General features: G+C 33.5%; 7 protein-coding genes across 12 annotated transcripts in view; 3 read left to right on the top strand and 4 right to left on the bottom strand.

The window, feature by feature from the left end:
- The window catches only part of LOC114929006 (uncharacterized), a 36,791-nt gene extending 32,585 nt beyond the window's left edge, over nt 1-4,206 (bottom strand). Inside the window, exon 1 of the mRNA XM_029300392.2 lies at nt 3,730-4,206. Coding sequence (XP_029156225.2) covers nt 3,730-3,784 — 55 coding nt within the window. The 5' untranslated portion in view covers nt 3,785-4,206. The remainder of the gene's footprint in view (nt 1-3,729) is intronic.
- A 512-nt stretch (nt 4,207-4,718) lies between these two features.
- Nucleotides 4,719-9,458, top strand: LOC114929066 (aladin). The gene is made up of 7 exons (XM_029300438.2): nt 4,719-4,801; nt 5,468-5,870; nt 5,969-6,086; nt 6,160-6,459; nt 6,544-6,713; nt 6,820-7,147; nt 7,349-9,458. Exons 2-7 carry the CDS (start codon nt 5,512-5,514, stop codon nt 7,640-7,642), a joined length of 1,569 nt encoding a protein of 522 aa, XP_029156271.1. The 5' UTR covers nt 4,719-4,801; nt 5,468-5,511; the 3' UTR covers nt 7,643-9,458.
- Nucleotides 9,459-10,422: 964 nt separating this feature from the next.
- On the top strand, nt 10,423-20,330 carry LOC114929030 (uncharacterized). 5 transcript variants are annotated; one of them, XR_003819188.2, is made up of 7 exons: nt 10,423-11,252; nt 12,025-13,006; nt 13,236-13,585; nt 13,816-13,977; nt 14,298-14,685; nt 16,305-16,488; nt 18,772-20,330. XR_003819188.2 is itself a non-coding variant. In XM_029300403.2 (6 exons), the coding sequence occupies exons 1-6, from the start codon at nt 11,208-11,210 to the stop codon at nt 16,418-16,420; spliced, it is 2,043 nt and encodes a 680-aa protein (XP_029156236.1). In that variant the 5' UTR covers nt 10,423-11,207; the 3' UTR covers nt 16,421-16,968. The 5 variants fall into 5 exon arrangements, 3 of the variants coding, with proteins under 3 accessions (XP_029156236.1, XP_029156247.1, XP_029156252.1); XM_029300403.2 differs by lacking the exon at nt 18,772-20,330 and having other exon boundaries at nt 16,305-16,968; XM_029300414.2 differs by lacking the exon at nt 18,772-20,330 and having other exon boundaries at nt 10,423-11,241; nt 16,305-16,968.
- GILT1 (Gamma-interferon-inducible lysosomal thiol reductase 1) lies at nt 16,884-20,393 on the bottom strand. The gene is made up of 5 exons (XM_029300527.2): nt 20,255-20,393; nt 19,580-19,747; nt 18,803-19,000; nt 17,593-17,748; nt 16,884-17,137 (listed from the first exon to the last, which is right to left on the bottom strand). The coding sequence occupies exons 1-5, from the start codon at nt 20,327-20,329 to the stop codon at nt 17,036-17,038; spliced, it is 699 nt and encodes a 232-aa protein (XP_029156360.2). The 5' UTR covers nt 20,330-20,393; the 3' UTR covers nt 16,884-17,035.
- A 923-nt stretch (nt 20,394-21,316) lies between these two features.
- Nucleotides 21,317-23,091, bottom strand: Coa7 (Cytochrome c oxidase assembly factor 7). The gene is made up of 3 exons (XM_085484222.1): nt 22,905-23,091; nt 22,698-22,832; nt 21,317-22,153 (listed from the first exon to the last, which is right to left on the bottom strand). The coding sequence occupies exons 1-3, from the start codon at nt 23,002-23,004 to the stop codon at nt 21,684-21,686; spliced, it is 705 nt and encodes a 234-aa protein (XP_085340348.1). The 5' UTR covers nt 23,005-23,091; the 3' UTR covers nt 21,317-21,683.
- A 169-nt stretch (nt 23,092-23,260) lies between these two features.
- LOC114929055 (mini-chromosome maintenance complex-binding protein) lies at nt 23,261-27,056 on the top strand. Its single transcript, XM_029300430.2, has 8 exons — nt 23,261-23,417; nt 23,662-23,936; nt 24,358-24,717; nt 24,799-25,121; nt 25,196-25,375; nt 25,437-25,680; nt 25,752-25,922; nt 26,038-27,056. The coding sequence occupies exons 1-8, from the start codon at nt 23,411-23,413 to the stop codon at nt 26,230-26,232; spliced, it is 1,755 nt and encodes a 584-aa protein (XP_029156263.2). The 5' UTR covers nt 23,261-23,410; the 3' UTR covers nt 26,233-27,056.
- Ip6k (Inositol hexakisphosphate kinase) overlaps nt 26,665-27,822 on the bottom strand; it is a 35,091-nt gene continuing 33,933 nt past the window's right edge. For both annotated transcript variants that reach the window (XM_029300475.2, XM_029300484.2), the window contains one exon: nt 26,665-27,807. In XM_029300475.2, the coding sequence (XP_029156308.1) occupies nt 27,578-27,807 (230 nt within the window). In that variant the 3' untranslated portion in view covers nt 26,665-27,577. The remainder of the gene's footprint in view (nt 27,808-27,822) is intronic.

Below are 27,822 nucleotides of genomic sequence, written 5' to 3' on the forward strand. Positions count from 1 at the left end.
AGAATAAACCTTTACCTCTCTCGAAACTGAATAACAAATTTATAGGACATAGTGATATATAGACCTTTGTGACAGACATCGTATATGTTAATTTTTATGTATACATTTTCAAATATTTGTTGATATTATGTCTCCGTTATATAATAATCATATTGCATAAGATTATATGAATAAATTAGGCTCAGTATGAGAAATTATTAAAATATATTATGTATTCTCATATATTGAGAAAAGAATACTTATATGTATATAAAATAATATACATATATACACTGAAAAAATATTTCCATATATGGAAGATTACAGATTATGTAATTTCATATAAAATATATTCTCTCTTATATATTTATTTTCAGGTTAAAAATATTGTACTGAACATGGAATTACATATATGAAATATATAGTAATGTCTAAATGTTATAAAATAAAGTTTTAATAAAGTAAAAATACTAACAATATTAAGAATATATTAAAAATACTAAATTTAAAATTACAAGTGGTTTTTGCATAAAAATAATAATTTTATGTATATTTTATATCAATATGTATTTATTTCTATTTAAAAAAAAAGAAAAAATTAGTGATAATTAAGTAAGTTTTTCAGTTTTGAACAAGTACATTAAAAAAGTTTGTTAAATTAACAAATATTTAGTTCAATACATTCAAATGAATCATTTATTTGAAACAAATAAATATTTATTTGTTTGGAAAAAGATTTTTCTATATCAATATAAATATTTTTTATATCAAGTATTTATTTATTTCAAATAAATTATTCATTTGAACGTATCGAACTAAATTTTTTTATATCAAATAAGTATTTTTTATATCAAATATTTATGTATTTCAAATAAATGATTCATTTGAACGTATTGAACTAAATATTTGTTAATTTAACAAACTTTCTTCAGTGTAATTTCCATGTATAAAAATACATAAATTTTTTTCAGTGTCTTAATATATAGAAACAAAAGATATTAAAATTTCTTTGAACATGAAAGATTAATAGAATGGAAAATCGAAGCGTCGTTGAGAGACGTACTTCGACCAAGGATAAGTTGCAGGTAATAAACAGCGTTCAACCTCTCGTCGCAAGGAAAGAAACATGCTATACGAACGGCGAAGCAACGAGGGAAGGTCGTAAGCGTGTAAAGCGCGATCTTACGCGCGGTATGCCTTAAGCGGGTAAGTAGGTGTACGATAACGTTACGCGGAGGAGACAAGTCAGGTATATAGGGTGGCGCGGATCGATGCAACGCGCGGAGTCGCGGACTCCGAAGGCGAGAATTCGCAAGCCGGAAGCGCGAGCTTGCGCGATTTTTTATCGATAATAATAACAAGCGCGTATGAAATTTTGATAAGAGAAAAACTCGGGCAAGAAGATATTGCAAGATACGATAAGAATAAGTTAGAAAGCCGTCATCGTATTACATCATTGCTTTCTCGTGAAATACAGAAAGTATGACAAGTTTGGCTAATAATGATAAAAATCTGACTTTTGAGTCTGTCTCGGAGCTTTTCCTGAAAAGCTTTGGCTCGGAGATGGAACACATATATTGTTATGATTACAATCTTCGGCGCACATTTCTCGTTCTGGAGAACAGTATTCTCGCGCGGATTCGACAAATTTGCTTTCCGAGAACGATAAATGACTCGAATGAATCTCTTTTGTCGACTTTTTTTTCCCTGATAAGCTCCGGCTTTTCGCGCGAGATCGGAAGTTAAAAACGGCTCTTTATTGGTGCAGTTGGAAACTGTCGCATTGATTAATATCTTTTGATATAGTTTAACTTTAATTCTCTGTTTTGGCCAGATAATGATCGTTATACGGATAATAATAGACAATAATGTAGTTGATGTAATAATAACAACTGATGTTGAGTCAAAGAGTAGAATCGAGTTTTTAATAATGATTATAAATGTACGCAAAACGAAATGCAAATTTAAAGTTCTCTTTTTTTGCGAGAAGGATCAAAGGATAAGTCTTTATTATGTGTGGGAACGAGAATGTATAGTCTTCGTTCATCATTCTAAAAAACAGCAGCTCTCGCAAATCAAAAGTTTCAGTTTCTTTGAGGAAATAAATAATGAGAATTCATGCTGAATTTTCAAGAAGCTTTGTTTTTGTTTTGCGAGAAATTGAAGGAAAAATACGAGTCTCACAATTATTGAACGTATAGAAGGAATAAAAGTATACAATATGATTATGAGAAATTTTATGAGTTTCTCTGATTAATATTTACCACAATAAAAATATTAATACGTACATACTGAAATTAATCACATATTTTATATCTTATTGTGGTAGATATTAATATTTTTTATTGTGATAATAACTCTTATAAAATTCTTCCAATACCATATCGTCCCACAATTATAATGATTTTCAGGGTAAATTTCAAAAGAAAAAATTCTGTGTATATATATAAAAACTTCCTTCTCTTTGTTTAAAGTTTAAATATATCTCTCTGATTAATATTTACCACAATAAAAAATATTAATATGTACATAGTAAATTTTGTAAAATTAATCAAACATATTTTATATCTTATTGTGATACATATTAATATTTTTTGTGATAATAATTCTTATAAAATTCTTCCAATACCATATTGCTCTACAATTACATGATTTTCAAGATAAAAAAAGATTTCAAAAAAAAATTCTCTCTGTGTATATAACAACTTCCTTCTCTCTGTTTAAATATAGAAATTCGGCGTTAAATAATACTTGAATATAGAACTTTTCGCGAAAGGAACTTATGTCATTCGCGAATTTATAGATGGATTTTCATTGTTGAACCATCAAGAACATACACCCAAAAAAAAAAAATTGTGTTGACTTGATTAAATCTTTCAACTAAATATTATTTTGTTAATTAAATATATAAAAATATTTAAATATAACATTTTATTAAATACAACATATTAAATCCAACAAAATATATATTTGACTTAAAAATACTAGTATATCAATTAATAAAAATAGTAATTTTTAGAACGAATTATTACGTCGTATATGATCCTCATTTCACGTCCTAGGGACAGCGTCCTTGTTTTTGTTATGCCAGAGAGCCTCGTTATTCTTTTTTTATTTTTTTTTCTTTTTTTTACAGAGACAGTAGCGGACACAAAAAGAGTTCGTGGCCTGCGAAAACGTCCAGCCTAAAAAGTGATCTCTCGGACGTTTCGCGTAACCGAAATATGGGGGAGAAAATTGATGGAAAACAAAAAAAAAAGGGGGATTTCTTTTCCGATCGAAGTGAAATAAAATCGAGATAAAATCTTTTCATCACAGAGAATTATCTAACACGGTCATCGGAATTTTACATATCAGGTTCAGGGTTCAGGTATACATTTATCTCTCTACCTTTCCTCTCTTCGAAGGCGACTCAGTTTTATCTTCAGTAGAGGGAAACGTACGATTATACAAGCGCATAAGGAGGACGGATTATTCGAAGAGGGCCAGAACGTCGCGATAAAACGCGAAACGTCTTCTCTCTCTCTCCCTCTCTCTCTCTCCTTCGTTCCGACATCTCTCGCGCGCTCGTTGATCGATGACCGGCTGCACACTTCACGTCCCTCTCTCTCTCTCTCTCTCTCTCTCTCGCGGAATCGTTCCGCTCGCGAGGAAAAACGTAACGCGAGACATGACGGCGGCGCCGACGATAAGAGAGAGAAGGGACGATAGGTAGAGACGAAGAGGAAAAAAAAAAAAAAAGTTACTCACCACCGATACTCAGGGTTCTCCATCGGGTCTTCCGCTTGGAACCCTTCTTGCCCATCTCTCGCAGTCGCCACTATCGTCTTCTCTTCCGCCTCCCTCGACAACCCACGTTAAGTCTCTCTCTCTCTCTCTGTTGCTCTTCTTTTAAGACGGGAACGAGGACACTCGACGGTGGATCGAGATCGTCATCGCGCACGGTGGATCCCCTCGATATTTTCCTACCTCGGCGGTAGCATCGCGACAGACGTAGACGTAATCCACGACGGAATAATCCCGGACGATATATATATATTTTTTTAACGAGATCCTCGCGCTCTGTTATTTTATTCTACGACTGACAGCGAACTGCATAGATAATAACTCTGACTTCTCTCTCTCTCTTCGTGAAAAGCCCTCGATTCGCGAACTCGACGGGACGATTCTAATACGTAATCCACCCTGCTCGAACGACGACCGCACACTGCGACGACCCCACCTCGCCCCTCCCTCGGAGACATCTACTACCCATCGCGCACTCTCTCTCTCCGTCACTCTTTCTTATCACTCCCCCTTCTTCTGTCGTCGCTACGGCTCGTACTTTTTCGTCCGCGTTCCTCTTCTGCACCTTACCGCACCGCGGAGAGCGAAACAAATGCTGCGCGTTCGCGACCGCGAGTGAACGCGTGCAGGAGGGTGTAGATGAACTGCACCTCTCGGATCTGTATGCGCGCGCGCCCTCGCGCTCGACCGGCCGTTCCGATTCGCGCGGATTATCGGAGGATTTTCGCGCGAGAACGAATCGTTCCGAGAATCGCGACCGCGCCGCGTCATCTCGCGAGCGAATTCGCGTCAAGTGTCACGCGAATCGTATAAACGTGTCGCCGAGTACGCGATCGCGAATTTGCACCGCGAGGAATTCGAATGGTTCTCTTCGAAACGCCGCGCGCATGCGCGCTTACGCGTCACCGAGCGTTGCCCGGCAACGGTTGTCAAGGGCGACCGATTGAACCGTCTCGCGCCGTTTCCCGCCATTTTCCTTTGGAAGCCCCCGATGGGAGGTGGTGTTGTTTCGCGATGAGGCGCTTTGCGTTTTCAGGTAAAGTTTGTTGAGGTCGTCGATTTAAAATATAATGTAGGAGTACTAATACTAATGTGAGAGGCTATAATAAAAATTTTGTATTATATAATTTAAATCTGTACCTCACGACAGACGATAAATTTGTATGTTTTTCAACGTCGTTTTGTATATATACATTTTGCACACGTGTAACATAATTTTGAATTTGTTTTTCGTATCTTCTCTTTAATCTTGTGCAGATTGATATGGGATTTATTCTGTGTTAAAATAATATTGAATATAAATTAATAGACGAAATTGATGTCAATGTAATCGAACTAAATTTTTATTATATTATGTCGTATATGTTTTTACTGACAATTTTTGTAATATAGCAATAAAAAATATATTAACAATAAAATATATATTAAAATAAAATATATATAACGATAAAATATATATATTAAAATAAAGCAAGAGATTTTCGTATATATTTAGACATCTAATTGCATCAATTGAACTTTTGAGGTTATTGTATTATATATATGTAATGTAAAAGTTAAATTACGAAATTAGTTCAATATTTTGCAATATGTAAAAAATAAAACATCTTATTGTTGGTGACCATTAGAAAACACTCGGTTTTATATGATTTATTCATGACGGAATGTTGTGACTGATATAACACGTGTGTGTGAATTACAGGTTAAGTCGTTGACGTTTGCGCCTGATAAAGTAAGAACACAAAAATGCTCAAGATATTGTCACTTCACGATTTCGAGTGTCCTGTTTTGGACGATACGGCAGCTGTCGGTTTGATTGACAGTATTGTACATTATTGCACCTATGACAAGCTGCATGATGAGATGCAACCTTTCTCCAAGTATCTGCGTGGATATCCCGAGGTTTCCGTCACGCAAGAGATCCTGGCTACCCGTGAATCTGCGCGAGCGGTCAGCGCTAGAGAATTATTCCTGCCCGTTCACGATAGCGTCTTCAAAAAGCTTGCAAATGTATGGAGAGAAAAAGGATTGTCCGAAGCTATTCGTTTCGCTGCAGCTGCAAATCCAGAACAGATCACAAATGTTATGCATTGGGTGGCAACAAGGTATAATATTCAGATATCAGTATAATATTATGTATATATTGCTTGTTTCTTTACAGATTTAATATTGACTCTTATCGAAAAATATGTAACAATTTCAGATTGAATTGGACGTTAGACTTGATGGAAAGAGGAATTTATCAGAGAGATGTGTTACCAACATCAGGAGCAGGATCTGTTGCGGATATTGTTGCTACACGAGATTGGAATACATCATTGGTAAGATAATACAATTAAGAATCAATTAGAAATGGACAAATTTTGAGTATTGAAATATTTCTACGGATGATAGATTAGGTGTCTGTCTTGGCATCCGCACTGTGCACGTTTAGCAGTGGCTACGAGGGACGATCGAATTCGCATTTATTCGCAAGATCTACTAGGTGTACCAGTACTGAGACATAGTGCGCAAAAGTCAGTTTGCTGCTTAAGTTGGAGACCATATGCCGGCCGTGAATTAGCAGCTGCATGTTATTCTGGAGTATTAATTTGGACAATAGAGTTGGGAGCAGCCAGTAATTTACTTAGCCATGCGATACTTTTAAAGCGAAGAAATCACGTACCTGTTACAAGTGTTGTGTGGCATTCACAAGTAAATTTGATTTATTTTATTTTTTCTTGATATTGTAGGAATTATAATTTGTAAGATAATATTATATAAAGTGTTTTTTCTTAGGGTGGTTTATTGGCATCTTGCTCGCCAACAGATTTAAACATAATAATTTGGGACGTTTCAAAGGAAGACGGGGTTCCTTTGAAACGTGTTGGTGGAGGTGGAATATGCTTTATACAATGGTCACCTTGCGGTTCACGATTGTTGTCTGCTTCATGTAGGAATGTTTTTAGGTAATATTTTAATTACTTTTTAATTTTTGTTCATTTTTTATACGATGACTTGCTCAATATTCAAATAATTGTACATGTAAATAAAAAAGTTGGTATTTAATTTTAGAGTTTGGAATACTGGTGTTCCAACGCCATGGCATGGAGAAAGATGGATAGTTCCTCATGGTCGTGTAGTAACTGCATGCTTTGGTCCCAATTTAACATTACTCTTTGCTACTACAGAAGATCCTGCTACGATATTTTCATTGCCATTGCAAGATAATATATTTGATGTTAAAAAAGCAACTAATAATGATGTAAAGATAGCTATGCGTCTAATTGATTTAACGAAAGTCAATTTCTCATGGGATGATAATGATTACATCACAGTGGGAGGCAGAATAGTTTCCATGGAATGGGATCCAACAGGAAAATATCTTGCTATTCTATTCCAGGTATGTAATAACATGATTAAATAAATCTGTTCGATTTAGTTGCATAGTTCGATTTTTGTATGCATAGAGTTTAGAGAAAAAAAGAAAAAATAAAATGAACAAAATAAAGAAATGTAACTGAAACGAACAGATGTGATATTATAAAAATTAAATTATGAAATGCTAGATGCTAATGCAATTTGTTTTTTTTCTAAAATATAGGATAGTCCAGTTATTGCCTTAGTTAAAACAAGTGTAAGTAAAATATCGCGAGTAGTGGAAGTGCAACCAAGCTGTCTTATCAAAGGGTTTCCTGGTGAGGTACCAAATTGTATTAATTTTTATGAAAAACGTTCATCGTGGCTTTGTTTAACAATAGCTTGGAACAGTGGACGCGTGCAACATTTTCCGATTGTTGAAAATGAGTCTAAAGTTGACATTACCACACATTCTACACTATTGTCTCAATCTATGAGAACAAATGGCTCATATAATATTTGTGGTTATAGGCAATAGTGAATTGTTATTTCTATAATATTGATGAGATAATAAGTACGATTTTCTAATTTTTCAAATTCGTAAATGTACAAAAAAAATGTTTTTGATAAAATCTATTTATAAAAAGAAAAACATTATTAATATAATCAACAATGTCAAATAGTCATCTGTTGCAAATTTTTATTACATACGTGTGTATATGTGTGTGTGTATGGATCAAGCTTATGTAATGCTTGTTTCGAAGTTTGCCTGTTACTGCATAGTAGACAAAAAAAAACGAATGGGTGGTCCGCCATTAGACTCTTTCTAATGGACTATGTTTGTAACGTATGAAACATAAAAAAACACAACGTATGCTCTCGGTTTGGTACCTAATTATACGAAGTCACATGCAGAGCGCGCGTCTTTCTATTTTTACATCGCTTGACCGAATGCTAAACGTTTGCCGACACGTATGTATGTATATGTACATGTGGTGTATGCTATTTTCAATACTCTATATATTATCCGTTTTACGATATGGTTTGGTATATATGGATGCGAACAGTTGAACATTTATTCGAAGTTTTCATTAGATTAATTTGACCTAAGTATATCATTTGTAAATATTTTTCTTTTTTGAGAGAGAAATAGGAAATGCTCCTTTCACATATATACATACATACTTTATGCAATATTTGTTAAATTTAAACATTTGTAAATCTTTAAAGGCAATTGTTATATTAGCATATATCTGTACGATTTTCTATCACGCGAACAGATTTATTATTTAATTATTTAATTAATTACTTAAAAGATAATATTTGTTGAACAGTCTACAAATATAATTATACATGTATAACAGGTTGAGCATTTTTTAAGTACATTTTACTTTGTAAGTTATACAATATGTTTTTCCAAGATTAAAATATTATTTTGAAAAATCTCTATAGATATCTTACAACTTTGAAAATTTTGAATTTATTTTACTGATTTTCTTTTCTTTTCCAAGTATAGAAAAACATACAGAAATAATATGCTACACAATGTATTAGTATTAAATATCAAAACAATAAGAGGATTTTAGAATAATGTACATAAGTATAATGTTTATTCGTGCAAATTTATTAGAAATATTGAGGTATAATCGCTTCACGAAGATCATGCGAAAGGGGTGATTAATCGTTTTTGTACGAGGCGCAATTAAACGCGTTCAAAATGGTTTTTTTTTATACGTTTCGCTGTTATTGCATCCGTATGGAGAAAGAACATGATCGGTATCCTTTTTACAGTATATTTATTTTAAGGGCGGTCGAGCCGCGCGTACACACATGCGGCGGCTATGGTACGAGCGAAGTTGACAGGTGCCCGAGTAAAAAAGCAGGATCGTACGAGCGGGCATAGTATGTATATAATGTAAGCATAGAGGGCTGGCAGACCACATGTGCCACTCTATCACTTATCTACCCGTAATATGACATACAACTCGTCCAATGCAAGATGCACCAAGGCTTATATATATACGTACTTGTGCATATGCACACGCAATAATTTTCCGCGTAAAGGGAGGAGCGAGGATGAACAAGAACGAGTCGTGCATCTTTTTCATTTAAAGATTAATTTAATTTTGAATATATTTATAACTAACTCTAGACACGTTGCTTATAATTATATTGAAAGGTCATCGTCCTGCTAATGTCATTAGAATATACAGTGACTTCTTATAATTTTCAAAGTATTAAGCAATTAAAATTAAAAAAAAAGAGTGCTATAAGGGCCATTTGAGAGAATCGATAGATAAGAAATTAAATTGTAATGTGAAAAAAATATTAAAAATATAAAGATATGAAATGAATATATTTCTTTTTCAAATATATTTTTGAAAATGATGGCGAGCTAAGATACATTGATGTGTGTGAATTGTTATAAAAATTAAAAAGAGTGAAAAGATGGGGTGTATCATGAGGTGAGAAGATACGTGTAATAACGGTAGCCAATGTAATAGGAGAACAAGGAGTGAACGACTTGTGTCCTCATGTGGTGCATAGAAGCTGTTGTTAATAAGTGACGCGTGTGTGGCAGCTGGTTTTACATTTTTTTGCTTTGCACCCGATTCTTAGGGTTCGAGCGACGAAAGATCGTCTTGAGTTTTCTCCTCTCTCTTTCATCCTTTCTCCTTCTTTTGTCTCTCTTCTTTATACCATGTTTATACCGTCTTGACTTTATTAATTAAATACGAGTAGATTTTTCATATTTTTTATAGAGTATTTCTCGAGCATAAACAGAACTATAAGGAACGATTATTTTTTGTAGGTTTCTTTTATTGAAGAAATTAAAAATAATATAATTATTCTCTTTATTTTGTATAATAATATACAGTTTTTGTTTCAGTTATATTCATCATTTTGTCCAATAATGTCCAATCTAAGATAAAAAGAAAGAGTGCTTTATCTGCAATGTCACGGTTTAAATGTCACCGAGCGTCATCAGTCAAGTTATGAGTGACCGGTTTGCAATGACAGCGTAAGAAGACAATTCCGGAGACTTCAAGGAGGCTTGAAAATTGCTCCAGGGGCATCGAACGCGCGCCAGCAGATGTTGATCGCGCCCGCCACCACCCTCGGGGCTCGAAGGGACCAACGAGGGACCCCCGGTGTCGCGCAACGACAAGTGTAACGTCAGGCAAGCAAGAGGGACTCAGGGAGATTCAGGGGGACTCACGACTTGGCGCGATGCAGCCACGCGAGTGGGCGGCGCGATATTCCCTCTTGCGCCTTGTCGTACCCTCGCGCGTTTTTTTATAATATTCCCTCCGTTTGCGCCTCCTTTTCCAAGGAGAGGAGCGATTTCGAAGGGCTTCTTCGCCGTGGAGGAGGGGAAAAAATCTTGGTCCTCTTCGGTCCCGAGAGATTCCTTAGCGGAGGAAAGCGTTGTCTCTCGCGCAGCTGATAGTCTTCGGCGAGACGTTAGTGCGAAAGCGTCAACCTTCCCCCTTATCGGTTTCGGAAGAAATATTGTTTTGCTCATTTCGTTCACGTTGTTTCTTCAGATTAATTGTTTGTCGCGTGCGTGCGTGCATCGCAAAGGAGTATAAAGAGCGGAAAAGACCGACGCGATAAGCGGGTCCGCGATCGACGTGTACATGTTGATACGTTGATATCGAAGTAAGCCGCTTCTCTGACGTTATTCTCCAATTTTACTATCATCGACCGGAGGAAAGTGAGGCTATCACATAATCGAAGATATATTTCTCTGTCTTTGTGGTCACGATAGTTTAATAGAACGCGTGGGATTAACTCGCTACTAATGAGAGAAGTCGTAACATCTTGGAGCGATTATTCTGCGTTTTCTTGATGACGAAAGAAAGACCCAAGATTTCATTATATTGTGCTCTGTGTCTGACACCTCATTTTCCTCTGGTGATTAAATCGAATTAAGGGCTAGGATTGCTAAAAAAAAGTTGATTTTATAAAAATTGAAAGTCAGGAAAGATGTTATTTTTAATTCGCGCAATTGACCAAAAATCGAATAGTCACTCCTTTTAGTCTTGTTTAAAGATTGAAAGTGTTTTTTATAACAATGTTGTAAGTGTGTTGTTAGTTTGATGACTGCAGTGACTTTTAAAGATATGATATACAGTAAGTTGTATGTAAGTACTCAAGATTCTATCTTTGCAGAATCTGCTTAGATTTAGCCAAAATAGCTTTCACTTGTTTTTATAGACGATGATCGATTCTCATTTTATCTTTTTGACCTTCATATCTTCTTCGTATAGTTAATAGATTATTTACATAGCGCTTAATTAAAAAATAGTATTTGTTTAATTATAATGTGCATTTTTTTGCTACAATTTAATTCTCATTGTTAAATATAAATTACATGTTTTGATCTATCAAAGATTACATAAACGCACATACGATTACTTATCAAGTTAAGATTTAAGTCATGACACGTTAAAACTATTACGTGATCATTTGCATTCATCTGCTTCCGCGAAGCAGACGAATCTTTGCCTAGATATAAATATATAAAAAAGGGGTTTCCGTAAGAAGAGAGTAGCGAAAAATAATAATATAAAGAAGTGACGCACTCGCGAGAAACCGCGTGACAATTCACCAATACTGCTGATCGACAACTCATAGAAATCTCATCCCGAAGTATCATCATTATCGTTATCTGTCGCGGTGTCTTTGCTGGGTTTCTGTTATCTCACTCGCTCAGTGAGTGCTCCCGAGAGAGATAGACGAGCAAAGAGCACAGATATATTATGTATAGAGTGGGATAATTCCAAGAGAGCGCGTCTCTTGTTGACTTTCTCAATCCTCCAAGCACGCGCGCGTGTGTTACGTTACAAAATCCTCGCGGTTTCGCAATTTAATCTTACTGCAATTAAATGTACGTATCGCTATGCTTGACGACAGGCTGCCGGTCGCATCGAGCCCGGACCGACGAGCACGAGGGAAGAGAGGATGCACCTCGAGGATTATCACGGCGAGAGAAGCGAGGAGGACGATCATCCTCGACGTCCCATATCCGGCCTGGACCAGGACGACTTCATCGACGACAGCTCGCTGCCTGATATGGCGTCCTTGGTGACCATGACCGGTATAAGCATCGACGACGCACAGCCTCATTGCTGGATCACGCAAATGGAGAACGGTACCACCCTCTCTTCTCCGTTGGACCCACAGGAGTATCTCGACTGGGACCAGGTGCCCGTTGTCTTTCAGTATCCCTCCCAGTATCCCAACACCGGAAGCGGATCACCCGGGAGCACCTGCAGCGAAGCGACCACGCCAACCTGGAGCAACGCGCTGACGACGACGGATCACGGCGAGGATCATAAATCAGATTGTCAGAAGCTACCGTCGATGGGCTCGGCCTTCTCCTTCTCGCGCACCTTCTGCAACGCGATCTACCCGGAATACGGAACGGAGTCGCATAGCGGTCATCAGGATTATCAAGAGGACTGCCAGGAGGACGTGGTGTCGTTGCTGATGAGTATACAGAACGATATCGCCGCTCAAAACTACGGGTCTCCCTCCTCGCAGATGCCCTCTGTCGCCGATGAATTCGATCTGAGTCTGATCAGAGGCGATCCGACGTCTTTGCTTAACGCCATGGATTCGCCGTCGTCGTCGTCGTCGTCAGCGACCTGTCTCACGCCCGACGATCAGCAAGAATCATCATTCCAGAACTTCGATCCGCCGTATTACGCGGTCGGCCACCTCGTTTCCTCGCAGCAGCAGCCGTCCGCGTTGTCGACGATCAATTTCGCCGGCGGCGCGACAGACAGTTTCGGTAATCAAGTGATACTACCAAGGAACGAGGGTCTGCTGTTCGGCAATCAGCGGGTCGCCGGGTCAAAAGTCACGGAAAACGAGAAGAGTGATAAGTCGTACGGTAAGTACGCAGTTTACTGTCTCTCCTCGTATATATTTCGGAGAGAATTTACTCTTTAATTCGACAGCATCCGGGCCTTTGGTATTCAAATAAAATTTTATACTTTCAAGCATCAAAATAATAAGTTATTCGATGAAATGTATCCCCAGTATTATTTGACATTCTGTACTATATAGCACCAATAAGTGTGATGCACAGTTGTATTTATATTCGCGCAATTGTGTTGCAGATTGCGCGAAACCAGCGGAAGGGAACTTGCTCGCGTCGGCTTATCAATGTCATTGGATCGACTGCGGCTGTGCGTTCGCGGAGCAAGAGGGTTTGGTGCGACATATCGAGAGGCGGCACGTGGAATCGTCCTCGACGAACGCGCACGGTCATGGCAGACGGATGCAGCGGATGGACCGAGAGAAGGAGCGCGAAGGCAAGGATGCAGGGGAAGGTCTTCCCGCGTCGAATCGCGAGGACGAATTCGCCTGTCTTTGGCAAGGCTGTCCGCGCGCGCGACCCTTCAACGCGAGATACAAGTTGCTCATTCACATGAGGGTTCACACGCAGGAGAAGCCGAACAAATGTCCGGTCAGTGTCATCGTTTAGTCCTTCAGCGACTCAAAATCTCATCAATTTCGATTTTTATTTTGATGATATGATACTTGCTTTCCGTAAAAATTTTCTGTGTGCGGAACAAAATTGTTACATTATTAGATTCTATAGATTTATAAAGTATTCATATAAATTATCAGATTTTGTTTTTGTACTTTTCTGTTAACGAAATGGTAATTTTTCTGAACTGTTAATTTAACTTTTAGTTTGTTGGTTGTAAGAAGGCGTTTAGTCGTCTGGAGAACTTAAAAATTCATCAGCGATCGCATACAGGCGAGAGACCTTATGCATGTCAACACAATGGTTGCTTGAAGGCATTTAGCAACAGCAGCGATCGGGCTAAGCATCAAAGAACACACTATGATAGAGTACGATTCATTATTATTTATCTCGTGTTATATAAATAAATGTAAAAATTATTTCCTATATATTTTTCCAGCAAGTTTTTACATTTTTATTAACTACGTTTTTATTATTAATATTAATTATTAATTAATTTTATCATGGCTTAATATAATTTCACATTTGTTTGACAAATTATACACCATTATATACATATATGCATCTTAACTTTTTTAATAATAAAATATTAGAACTATATTAGTTAGAGAATTATTTATTTGACAATCTTTTTTCAGTAGAAACAATTTTATGCATAGATAATTAATAATGTCAATTTTTTTTCTAGAAACCATATGCTTGCCAAGTAAGCGGCTGCGGCAAACGTTATACGGATCCATCGAGCCTTAGGAAGCACTTGAAAAATCATACAGAGAATTCTAATACATTATCCAGTTTGTTGTCGGATAAAGTATCAACGACAAACAATGCAAAAGGACATCCATTAAATTCGACGATTCCTTGCCGACAACGTCAAAGCGCATCTATCTTCGATGAAACGAATCATCCATCATATAAGCTGTCTAAAATTTATATTAAAGATGAAGATACGAATATGTGTCATCCGAATAGAATCTCCATAAACTTTGATAGTAACCAGCAAGAATACGTGCCGATCGAATCGATTCGTCATCTTCTTATCAACGATATCAACAATACGCAAAGCGAAAATACAGGTAACGAATATATGTATTTAATCTGTAGTTGATACTATAAATTTTATCACGTTTTTGATGCTATAAGAAATCTATATGACTCATAATATTCATTCAACAAAATATTTAAAACAGATTGATTTTAATAATATCACTTTATATATAAAATATTCTATTTTCTATTAAATTATTAATTGCAGTAACATTTTTGTAGTGTCTTATATATAGATTTATTTTATAGATTTCACATGTTAGATATAAACCTGTATAAAATAATATTTATTCAATTATTAATCACAAGCTTTCGGATTAAAATCCAAGATATTACGCATCGATGATCTAGTTTGAATCTTAATATGACTATGTATGACAAGATTTAATCAGTATCTTCGATATAAAAAATCTGAGAAATATTCCATCTTGCTACTTACAAGTCCGATTGCTTATACATTATTTTTTACATATGCGGGAAAAGCAAAGACGATAGCATGACCTTTAACTTTTATTAGTAACAGTAAGAATGTTATTGAAACGAGTTCTATTTCAACAGTTTCTCTTAGCGAGAATATTATTTATTAAATAGATCAGTTAGAAAAAATTATTATATATTTAAAAAGCAAAATTTTAAATCTCTTAGCGAGTAAAAGTCAATCTATTTGGAAAAATCTTGACGTTACTTAGCCATATTCTCAATCTTTTCTACATAATACACTTTGAAAGAAGATCAATGATTAATAATTTTTCTAAACTCCATCTCGGAAAAGATACGGGGTGATATTTTTCGCGGCTACATATTTGTACGGTGATTATATTTTCTGAGAGAAAATAAAGGGCAAAATTTTAGGATTTTATTCCAACATATTTCCAAAGTTAGTTTGCAATCAAAATAGAGATCAATAAGCAAAAATAAATTTTATAACCATCAAAAATCTCTTTGAAACTGATTCAACTATGTTGAAACAAAAGTCCTTGGTTTCTTAAATAGATTCCATTATTATACAAATTTCAATATTAATACTACAATATCAGATTTTAAAACGCTAAATAAAAAATAAATGACAAAATTGTAATTGAGTTTTGGTAAAATGAATAAACAAAGACAGCTACTTGAAATAAAGGACTATCCTCTAAAATCTAAAATAAAGGACGGATGGTCATCTTTTGACAGCTTTGGGTTGTGTGTAATTTTGATTAGAATGCATGTAAAAAGACGGGTCATCATCCTTTAAGTCGTACGTGTGTGTGATGAAACTCGTGCGCGCGCTAGCTTTTTCTGACAACGAGACGCGCCGATGACAGTGTCATCGCGCACGGTCGTCTATAGTTAATCTCAGAGGAGGTTTGCCGTGCTTTTATGCTTTTACCCCATACCGAGTCTTAAAATAATATTCTTTACTCTTTCTTTCTTTCTTTTTTTTTTGGAAAGAAAGCCCCGCGACGTACGCGCGTATGACAAACGCGCGAAGCGCATACGCGTGACAAAACAGATGACGCGTTGCCACGTGCCACGCACCCGTGCTATTTCCAAAGGAACCCTTCGCGTAATTTCGTAAAGAGCGTGTAAAAAGTAGCGCGTACAAGATCGAATGCGCCAGCTAGAAAGAAAAGAGGAAGAAAAAGCCATTTTGCTATTGTTTCAGGATACTGCGCGTCCGCGGAGGACGATATCCCGGATTTCCACAATCTTGATGCCGACATCGAACGACAATTCCAGGAGCTGAGTGCCTTTGACGACGCTATTTTCATCGACGGATGATTTTCCTCAGCGGGAGAATCCTTTTTCTCACGAAGGCGAAACAGGGTAGATGCTTCGGTGAATGAACGGTAAGAATACTTATTCGATTTGTCGAAAAATCATCATCTCCATAAATTCAAGTCTTCAGTATCATTTATGATCATTTAATCATTTTTATTTTATTTTTAATATTAATATTAATTCAAAGAATTGGAAATGTCACATCATTATATGAATATTATTATTTTAAAGAACGTCATAATTTACAATTTTATTAATTCGTAATTTGCTGATATTGCTGATATACTCACTTTTGAATAGAATTATTATTTATTTTACATATTAGAAATAAGAGATGAATCATTCACTCCCCGATCATTCACTGACGCATTTGTCTTCTCGTCACGATCTCATTGTCGGCGAATTGCAGTCTTTCCAAAGATTATTTTCTTTTTTTATAATCATTTTTATACATATTAGTCCGTTATATTTGACAAATCGTATATATTTTTGTACATAGGTACTTATATATGTATATTATAAGAGAACAATATATCAATTTATTTCAACCGAGTGATTACTTGTCCCCGCACCTTCAACACGCGACTCGGTTCTATCCTTTCTCCCTAATTTCCCTTAATTACTGCTGCAAACACTCGGTTTCTCTCCTGTCAAATATCGACAGACCAGTTTGGAGAAGCTGCTTAGCGCCTCGTTCTGATTTTCCTTCGAATATACCTGTGTATTGATCATCAAATACATTATTATTCCGTGTAATTGTAACAGAGAATTTAATTCTTTAATTTTTATGTGTAACATTTTTAAATCATTTAAATAAAGGGATCTATTAATTAATCATTGCAACATTTTATTTAATTCTAATTTATTAATAACAGAAATCTAACTATAAACGAACTAGATATAACTCTGTAGCACTTAAATAAAAGAAAACAAAGGAGTGCAAAAATGAAAAAGTTCGAGTTCGACACAAACATTAATTAATCATACATACTAACAATAAAAAATATGTTCTAATAATAAATTTATATTGCACTTATGTTCTAAAGGAATATATGTATATGTGTACATGTCGAGAAAGGGTGAGAATTAGATGTAGAGTAATCTAGATATGCCGGACTTATTTTGTTAATTATTTACAGATGCGAAATGAGATTTAGATTTATGTAGCTTACCCCATTGATCACTATCGTTGGTACAAATTTAAGTGGTGGTTCAAGAGCGTGTGTTTTATCTCCATTTACTGCGAGCAAATCATCCGCAAGCCGGCCTATGATACAATCGTTAAGCGAACTTTGTGTTAGGCCTTTTAGACCGATCTCTCGAGCGCACTAAAAATAGATATCAAGATTCCGTTTTCCTTTTATCAGTTTTTATTATTATATAAATAATTAACAATAAGAAACATAGTGTTTATTTTGAACACCAAATATTTTTATGGCTTGTGACTGCGACGTGACTGAAAACATAACGAAACGTGTGTCATTCAGCTTTAAAGTATCATCAATTGTGAAACTTGAAAGTAATTGAAATAACTTTCACGCGTTTTACGTACGATATCATTTGTTTGTACTGTCATATTTAGTTGAAAATATTAGGCGTTATTATTTTAAAAAAATATTTTAGCGTTATTATTCTTAATGTTTTAATTTTAAGTTTTTAAAATAATATCTTAATTATATATCGACAAAAAATATATTTCTTCTATTTCAATTTTTAACTATAATTAATAATAATCATTATTTTTATTAATAATAATGTGTACGAGATCTCTGGAGAGAGATATAACATTTAAGTATTCCAAGTAATAACGTTAGAATAATTTAGTTTTTATTAATTAAAAAAAAACACTTATTTTTTAACGTTAATGTAATATAAATATTTATTTAACGTTTAATATTTATTTTATTCCTATTTTATTAATGAAACATCAATAAAATAAATTAACTTTAATAAACTTTAATTAAATTAAATTTAATAAACATTATGGGTAATTATTTATATTACATTAACGTTAAAATAAATGTTTTTGTAATGAATACTAACTTAATCAATTATTTTAACGTTTTTAAAATAGTTTTGAAAATGAGTTTTAAACATTTTTTTGCTACTTGGGCTGTCAAAGAGGTACATATCTACAGTATACTCTAGTAAAGTACGCATGCTATCGCACGAATTCGATGGGAAAGTATGTCAAAAGGTCGATGTCATTAAAGTTAAATGTCAGTATGACTAATTCTTGGCCATCAAAACAAGTCCTACGGAGATTAATTATACGTTGCTTCACATAGAGTAAAAGCACACTCGCCGCAGTCTCAATGCTGCCTCTACTAATCACATATATTGTTCACCAGTTGGAAAATTATAGAAATAAAAGCTACCTACCTGCGGAACGGCGGTCGACGGGTTTTTAGCGGACATTGCACAACCGACCAATTTCACCGTCAGATGCTGTTTATCCTGGTCATCCTCGTAGATCTGTATGGCACTGATCTCACACGCCTGGGCCTTATTTCCTTCGCACTCGGCGGGTCCATGTTGACACAAGAACTGCCATGGACCGGTTTCGCTTTCGCGCGTATGCTGGGTGTATGTATACGTCATTATTTAATTTGCATTAATGTGCTCGCCGTGAAAACACAACATTCTCATCGACGTGTCTCAAGACTGAAGACTACAAGGTCATTTATATTTTCAAGTATATTCGCGTGATTGGAAGCGGATTTATCTTTTGTATTATAATTTCTTTGAAGAGCCTTGCGTGATTATTATATATAAAAATATATATAATTAAATATATATTAAAATAGTACATGAAATGCAGTATAAAAAAAGTATACAACAAAAGAAAAATAATTTTATAATAATTAATCCGAGACTATATTTTAGAGTATTTTTGATAAGAAAGTTACTGTGATGCTAAAGTGTGATGGAAAATATTTCTTATCAAATATATAAATTAATTATATTTTACGTTTCTTATAAAAGTAGATAAAAAAAGTTAATAAATAGATTAGGAAATACGAAAGATCAAATGAGTTTTGCAAAAGCAGATTGCATGCCCACTCAAGATATTAATCGTACTATCGTTTCATTATCGTATACATTGCTTCATCGAAGTGATAAAGATCTGATTGATCTGCGTGATTTAAAATTACTTACCACAGCTTTGCCATAAGGAACGAGATTTATTTGAAGATGATTTTTCAATGTCGGATACGACGGTACCAGTTGATTTACAATCCATCGCATGCTATCGCTGCATAACGATTCATAATAAACGTCCACGTTTACGGTGTTGTTCCTGTCATCGGTTAATTGTGCATCGGACTTAAACAAATGTATTATAAAATAATCATGTGCTGTCAAAGAATCTCTGAAGTATTGCACGCCCTTGCTAAAGACTTTAATTCTTTCTCGTGGCTTTTGTAAAAAAATTGACTTGTTAGAAGAGAATAAATTTCTCATAATTTTCATTAAAAATAATTGACAGACTTTCAATCCAAAGGCGCAATCTTAAATTATTAAAGTAGTTAAAAGAACGTTTAATAAAAATATTAGAGATTATTATGGACATATAATACCAATAATGTTGAAGTGGAAAAGTATAAGAATATTATTATATAATACTCTCGTATAGTAGAAATATTTTTAAAAATCAATACAAGAGATAATAATGCGAATATGTTCAAGCGCGGAAGATTCCCAGAATTTATGAATAAATGATACGTTTCTATTTTTGTTCAGATAATCATTAATTTGCAAATGTCAGGAATATTTAATGAAAAGCGCTGTTCGATATATATTTTTCGAAATTCAAAATTTGCCATCACTTACCAGACTGTGACAGACAAATGTAAGAAAGACGGCGGCTGCCAGCCAGGCGCGAGAATTAAAGAAGTGATATCGCATGGTTGTGTCGCTAACGAACTGAAGAATAAACTGAAGAAGGCGTTTTAAACCTGCTGTGAATTGACGAACAACAGATATACGGGAGAGGGAGATACGAAACGCGAAGAGAGAGTGGGGAGATCAGAAAGAGAGAGTGAAAGAAGATTCAATCAATAGCGGTCAATCTCGACGCCTCGACGAGATTATTAGTCAGCAATTATTATTTATTCAGACTATGAATTTTTTAAATGGCAATCATAGCAGCCGGATGTTCATTGTGTTGAATGCAATAGAATGTAGACAACTTCTCTATACGGTAATGAAGCAATGTACATATATGTACATGCATCGATCTCTGATGCAGCATCATCCGCACGTGCGTTGCTTTATTATCATCTAGATATGTACTATCTAGTACTATATATGTGATAAATCTACGCAACATCCGTATGTTTTGTAGTGTATGGTTTTGTCGCTCATACGTAGCTGTTAGGAAACTTTTGCACATATGTTAGAAATCTTTTAACATATATTAAAAAACTTTTATAGTTTCACAAAACATATAATTTCTGCTTTCTATATAATAATATTAATTAATAATTCTAATAATGTAGATTAGAAAGGATTATTTGAAAATAAGTTTTTTAATTTGTAAAATCTATTTAGAAGTACAAAGAATATAAAAATGAACAAATTATATTAATTTGGTTTAGTTTTGCATTATAAAATTGAATTTTTCAATGTTGGGATCTTAGCTTTACGTTTTTGTAACTTTTAAGATGCACAAATTCATATTTAAAAATATTATATAAAAGTTTTTTGTCTCTAATTCCATTTTTCGGTTTTATATTTATATCTTATGAATTAAATAATAGTTTGCAAATTTAAAACAAAGATATTTGAGCATATTTTAATTCGCTCTATATTAGGCAAACAAATTTTAGTTTTTATAAAATAAAATTTGTTAAATATTTGGAATTGTACATGTGATTAAGTAAAACAATCGTGAACAATTACAAGATATATTTGTAATACAGAATAAGTTAACAATTTGTACTATGGATATTTAAAGTTAAAACTCAATGATCATACAGAATTAGAAATAAAAAATGAATAACTTGTACGAGTTGAATAAACAATTATTCATTTTTGTCTGAATTATCCGAAATATATAAATGTATATTTTATTTGATAAATTTATCAAAATATAATAAAAAAACCTATAGAGATCTTATACAGTTTATGATAATTATGATGTAATGTATTGACAGTTCAATACATAAAAGACTAGTTAAAGCTATGAAATTGTTCACATTTTTGTTTTATAGAACTATAAGAAATTTAATAAATCTAATGCATATTGAAGAGCTATGTGTTATACATCTACACCTTGATGAAACTTCAATTCTGGTTGCACCTGCTTCAGTTCCTGATACAAATCGTTGGCACGTTTTTTGAAGGTCGCAGCGAGCTCGGGATTTTTTTGCGCGCCTTCTCCTCTTGCGTGCATCTGCGACAGATTCGCACAGGCATACGGATTACCTAATTCGCAACTCTTCAACGATAGCTTGTAAGCTTCTTTATAATTCTTGTCAATGACACCTTCGAGACCCCCCAAATAAATACCCGACAAATAAAAGCACGCTTTCTCCGAATTGTACATGTCACAGGCCTTCTGCAGTTGTTTAACACCTGTGTGGATCTGAGTAGACCTATCTTTCTCTCCGACATTGTTCTTAGATGTTCCCAGGACACCGGCATGCAAACATCCGTACTCATCATTGAGCTCACAACCTTTTGACATGTATTTGTACGCAGTGGGTATGTCCCGTTTGCAACCTTTACCTGCATTCAGTGTTGTGCTTAGATGATTTTAAAATTGACTAGACAAAGATGAGATCAAAATATGTAAATTCATCTTAGATAAGTTGAAGATAATTTTCTTTTAAATATCTCTAAATAAAAGAAAATTATATGACAATTCACCTAGATAATAATTTTTAAAACTGCTTATGTAAACACAGTTATAAAAGAGATATAAAAACACATGTATTCATATTTTTATTTATATATTTTTATCGCTTCTACTATTTAAGTATTTTTATGTGCTAAGATTCTAAACTAAGATTAACTGAAAATTATTCTAGCTAATTTAGTAAAGATAATACTTTTTTTTCTTCTAAAATGCAGATATAGAAAATATATATTTTTATTATTTGTATAAAGATAAAATGACGTCAAAGTCAGTTTCATCTAGATGATCATCTATATAATTTTACTTAGATAAATAAATTTAGAGAAATTTAGGTAAATAAATAAACCAAACACTGCCTGCATTGAATAAGTGTTACATCATGCAAAAAATGTGTGCAAGATCCGATTTACTCACCGACCGCTTTGAAATCACCGTATTTCGCGCAGCTTCTGCCATAATTATACTGGTCGCAGGTGGTCTTGTAAATCGCAGCGGCCTTCTCCATCTTCGTCTTCACCGCTTCGTAATAATCACCTAACAGGTGACAGACTATTCACAGAGTAAAATAGCTGTTGTCACATCAGAGGAGTTAGGCTTGGTTCGGAACGCATCTTCACTCACCATCCGGCTTTTTCTCGCTGTAACAACCGAACTGATACTCTATATGAATATTCTTCAAGAACTCCTTCACGTCTTCTTCGTTCTTTAAGTCGTACGCCATAACGTTTCATAAACAATCCTACGGAATTTTAATCTTGAATCCTGAATCGCACCTGCACACGTGACACGTGACTGTCAACTGTCATTGACTATCAAGAATGAAGAATGTAAACTTCCCGTAAGAAAATAAAATTAGAGTTGTGTTCGAAAATTTTGTCGAATCTTTGTTCTTTTTTCTGATTGGTCGGAGACAAGTAGATTTTCGAACACAACTTTATAGAAAGCACACAAGATTATCTTTCTGTATTTTCCATAATGTATGCCTCAATATTTTCCCGCCAATCTTACCGCATTGAAAGAAAACACGGAAGTGAAAGTTATTTTATTTTACAAAAAGGTTTTTAACTTTTATTTATCAATAAAAGTTTAATTATTGATGTTACATTAAGATAACACGTGTTCTCAAAATGACATGTACGTATATTTGAATTTTATATGTATGTTTATTGAATGAATGACATAATTTGTTTGTAGATTTTTTTTACATTTTTAATATTGCAATTGAAACAAATATATGTTCAGATTGTTGAAAAAAAAAAAAAAAAAAAAAAAAAATGGACAGAGAAGGTATAGGATATAAAATTTTAGGAGATAATTTTATATTGTAAATAAGGTTATGGACTTCTTTGTTTCACTAATTTAATTTCTTTTATTGTAGCAATCGAAGCAAGGAATTGGACAACAGAGTATTATGTTACAAATCAGTTATCCTGTCAGCAAATTTTAGAAAATCCTGATGTATTGAGAGAAATACCGTTATTAAACAATCTGCAGCTACATGATATCACAGATAAACAGTTGATCAGATTTCGAGGGATGGTCCAAGATATGTATGATCCTGAATATTTCCTTAAACAATACGAGGTGAAGAATACAAAGACTGGGGAGAGTGATATTAGATGTGGAATGTATACAGATGCAGCTCGATGTTTGGTAACGTGTCTCATTTTTGTTTTAATTTTATATTATATGACTCTAGAGATATTATTGGGAGCTTTTCAGCAAAAAAATATAAATAGACACAATGTGATACAATTAGCTATCAAGTAGAGAATTTTTAAAATCTCGAGAATTCTTTTTGATAACTAATCATGTGATATTATGTTTTATGCATGTTTCTTGCTGGAAACTTCTATTATATTATCCCTATTCTTATATGAATAACGGATATAATCTAGAGTCTAGATTAAAAATAATATGCAGTTCACAGGTGTGGGATGTTATGAGAATAGCTTATTTCATGTATATTACTGCATACATTTTTATAGAGATCTATAAAATGTTTTTGTTCAATGACATTTATTAATCTTTATTTTATCTATATGACATTTATTAGTTTTTATTTTATCTATAGTCGCATGAAGAAATATTGTTTGATTCTAACAAGAATGAACACTCAGAAAGGCAAACTTACATTGCAATGTCTATACCTGGTTTAAACAAATGGGTAAAAGAACAGAATAAATGTACAGAAACAAATGTACAAAAATTTAATTCAACAATACGTAATGATAATATGAGTAAAAGAAGTTTGGATGATACTGATATAGAGAAAATGGATTGTTCAGAGCCTGTTACAAAAAAAGAAAAAATTTTGACTGATAGTAGTGATGCAAGCACGAGCAGTAATTCAAATGTTCAGAATATATTATCAGAAGAGCATATATTAAATTTTCCTATCCCGATTGATGAAGGAAAAGTTTGCATAGTGAAGGTAAATTATATAAATTATGCAACTTGTTATTAAATTATAAAACATTTGTATATTTTATGTTTCTTAATTTTTATTTTTCAGATTTATGATGGGACAACTTTAAAATTGAATCAAGTTGTTGATATAATAGGTTTTATATCATTGGATCCAATGTTAAGTACAATTAATTCAGAAGACGAGATGAATATAGCAGAAGTCAATACTCATAATCCTCCAGCTTCTTTGGTACCTCGGTTACATGCAATAAAATTAATTGAACTCACAAAATCTGAGATTGTAAATGCTCCAGAAATTATATCGAAAGCGCAACTCATCAGGGGTGATTTGCAGATAATATTGAGTCAGTTATTGTTTGGAGATCATTTAGCTGCAGATTATATGATATGTCACTTACTCTCTACAATGTATGTGTGTATTTCAATATTTTTTCTGTATCTGTATTTCAATATTCTATTATTATTATGTTTAACATTTTTAGATATATGAGAAGGGATTATTTTTGTCTTGGTACATTTCCATTGAATATAACAAATTTTCCAACCAGTAAACTGAAGATGTTTCCCAAAGAATTTTACAACTTTTTAACATTATTTGTAAGGAAAAGTCATTTTTTGGAGGTGACTTTGGAAAACTTGAATGAATTAGCTTTAATTCCAAAGTAAGTTTGTTCATTAAATGCTTGTGCATGTCAGTGAATAAGATTACATTATTTCTTTCAGAAAGGATTATGAATGCAACAGATTGACAAGTGGTATTCTTCAATTAAGCAATAATACACATCTTGTATTAGATGAGACAGGTTTAACCACTGGTGTATTAAATGTCACTGGCAAGACGAATTATAAAGCTCTTTCTGATTTGGTTATGTTTCAAAAACTGGACTATGATTTCAAATATTACACAATGGAATATGAAACAGATATTCCAATTCTGATTTTTTCTGATGTAAAGTCGTTTATTCCTGTAAGTATTTGGTTTTTATAATAAGTTACACTTTATTCATGAATATTAATCTATGAAATGTTTGTTTATAGTGTCCTGTACAAGTTATTCTAAATGTTGATGCAGAATCGGAAAATGTATATAGTGAGATAATTGAAGCAGCACATCAATACTTAAATGATGAGACTCGATTGGCGAATATTCGTCAATATTTGGAAGTCTTTAAACATACAGATTTTGTTTTCAACGAAGAAATCACGAAAGTATGTAATTATTTTTTCATTGATTTTTAAAATTAACATCTATGTTTATTTTGTTTTATAACTTTCTTTTTTTTATATATATATACTTAATTATGTTTTTTTATATCTATTTTAGACCATCCAGGACGATTTCGTCGAAATGCGAAGCATAAATAAAAATTTTAAAGCGGATAATTTGCACTCTTTAATGGTTTTTGCTAGATTGATGTCTTTATCCTATGGACAAACAACACTAGATATAGAATGCTGGAAGAAAACTGTACAATTGGAAATGGAGAGAATGAGCAGATTGCCACAGCGTGAAAGATAGTAACTTTTAGGAAAAAGCAGTTGTATTGAATATAATTCAAATTGTATCATACAATGCAAGTATTTATTTCGTATATGTACATTTTTAAAATGATATAGTGTATCGATAAAAAAACTATACTATTTTACATTTTTCTACTATTGATTACTCTATAAAGCAGGAAAAAAGTTTAGAGGGATTTTTATACTATATTTACATGCAAATCACACATAGTATTTTAGTAAATAAAACTTTACTAATAATCTTTCATGTGATTTGAAATATTGCTTATATATATTGGCTATAATCCATTTCGCGAATTCTGAGAAGTTTGTGCATATGTTAAATTACATTTATTCGAAATGGAACTAGCATATCAGATATCTTTATTGATCTTTGAAGATATTTCCAGTGGAAATATTTCCAAAAATTATATTTTTTTCCTACATCAAATATTTATATGATCAAATGCATGAATGTACATGCAAAGTATGCAAAAGCCTAAGTTTAAATTTAAAGCATTTGAAGTAGCTTTGTATATAATATACACATTAGTAGATTTATTTTTGTGATTACATGATTAATTATTAGGATATGGCACAAATAATTTATAGAGTTGTGCCATTTAAGTAAATAGTAATTTAAGGGATTTTTTTCGATTGTCATACTTTTCTTTGAAGAGTAACAAAAAGGATAATTTCTTATGTAGTTAAAGATCTACCTTACATACTCAATAATTATTTTACGTCTTTATAGTAAAGATACTTTAATATGTATAATAGATGTAAAAAAACAAAAACACTTTTATAATAGTCTGTCAAAAATATACTGAATCATCAATATTACGTATTTTTCGAACATTGCTAAGTAAGCCTTACCTTTCACAGGTACAATTTTTATTCATTTTTACAGTAACTATTGTTTCCATTTTTGTCTGTATCTGAATAGTTCCAATTGCAAAAATATTTGTGCCCGAAAAGTAGAAAATGTAGCAAAATCTTCACTACTGCTCGCTAAAATATTAAAAATTATCTTTACAATTTTCAATTTTTTTATTTTATATTTAGATATAAATAATTTTGCAATTGGATTATTTACTAATGGTTTTCTCGTATTTACATATTTCGCAGTACTGTCGAAGAACAAGGCAAACTATTCATTAATCGAAATGTGAGATTTTCAAATGTCACAATTTTAGTTTGCATTGCAAAATTTCGTAATTTTTACGTAGTTGTTTAGAAATATAAATTCTGTTTTTTTTAGCTACGTTAAAAATTTTTCTCTTTCTCTGTCTTTTAAGGTCTAAATCTATGCTTTATTTCTCTTTGTATACTATATATAGTTAAAAGGACATATTTATATGAATTTATGCACGTGTATGTCCCGTTTCATCGAGATACGAATTGTCGAGGACTCTTTGCACAGCGTGCATATCTTTAGTTCTGTTGAGTCTTTCTTCGCGTTCCCTTTGAACACGTTCTAATCCTTTCTTAGCAGCTTGAGCGTATCTCTTGGAAAGAGCGACTTCCCCTTTCGCTCCTGGAATATGGCCCGTATATCCGACTATCGGTGGTCTTTCCGGAGAGACATGATAATCTGAAAGAATATTAA

This window comes from Nylanderia fulva, unplaced genomic scaffold (genome assembly GCF_048542155.1).
Source record: "Nylanderia fulva isolate GAGA-0341 unplaced genomic scaffold, ASM4854215v1 Scaffold3, whole genome shotgun sequence".
In the NCBI taxonomy this organism is placed as follows: domain Eukaryota; kingdom Metazoa; phylum Arthropoda; class Insecta; order Hymenoptera; family Formicidae; genus Nylanderia; species Nylanderia fulva.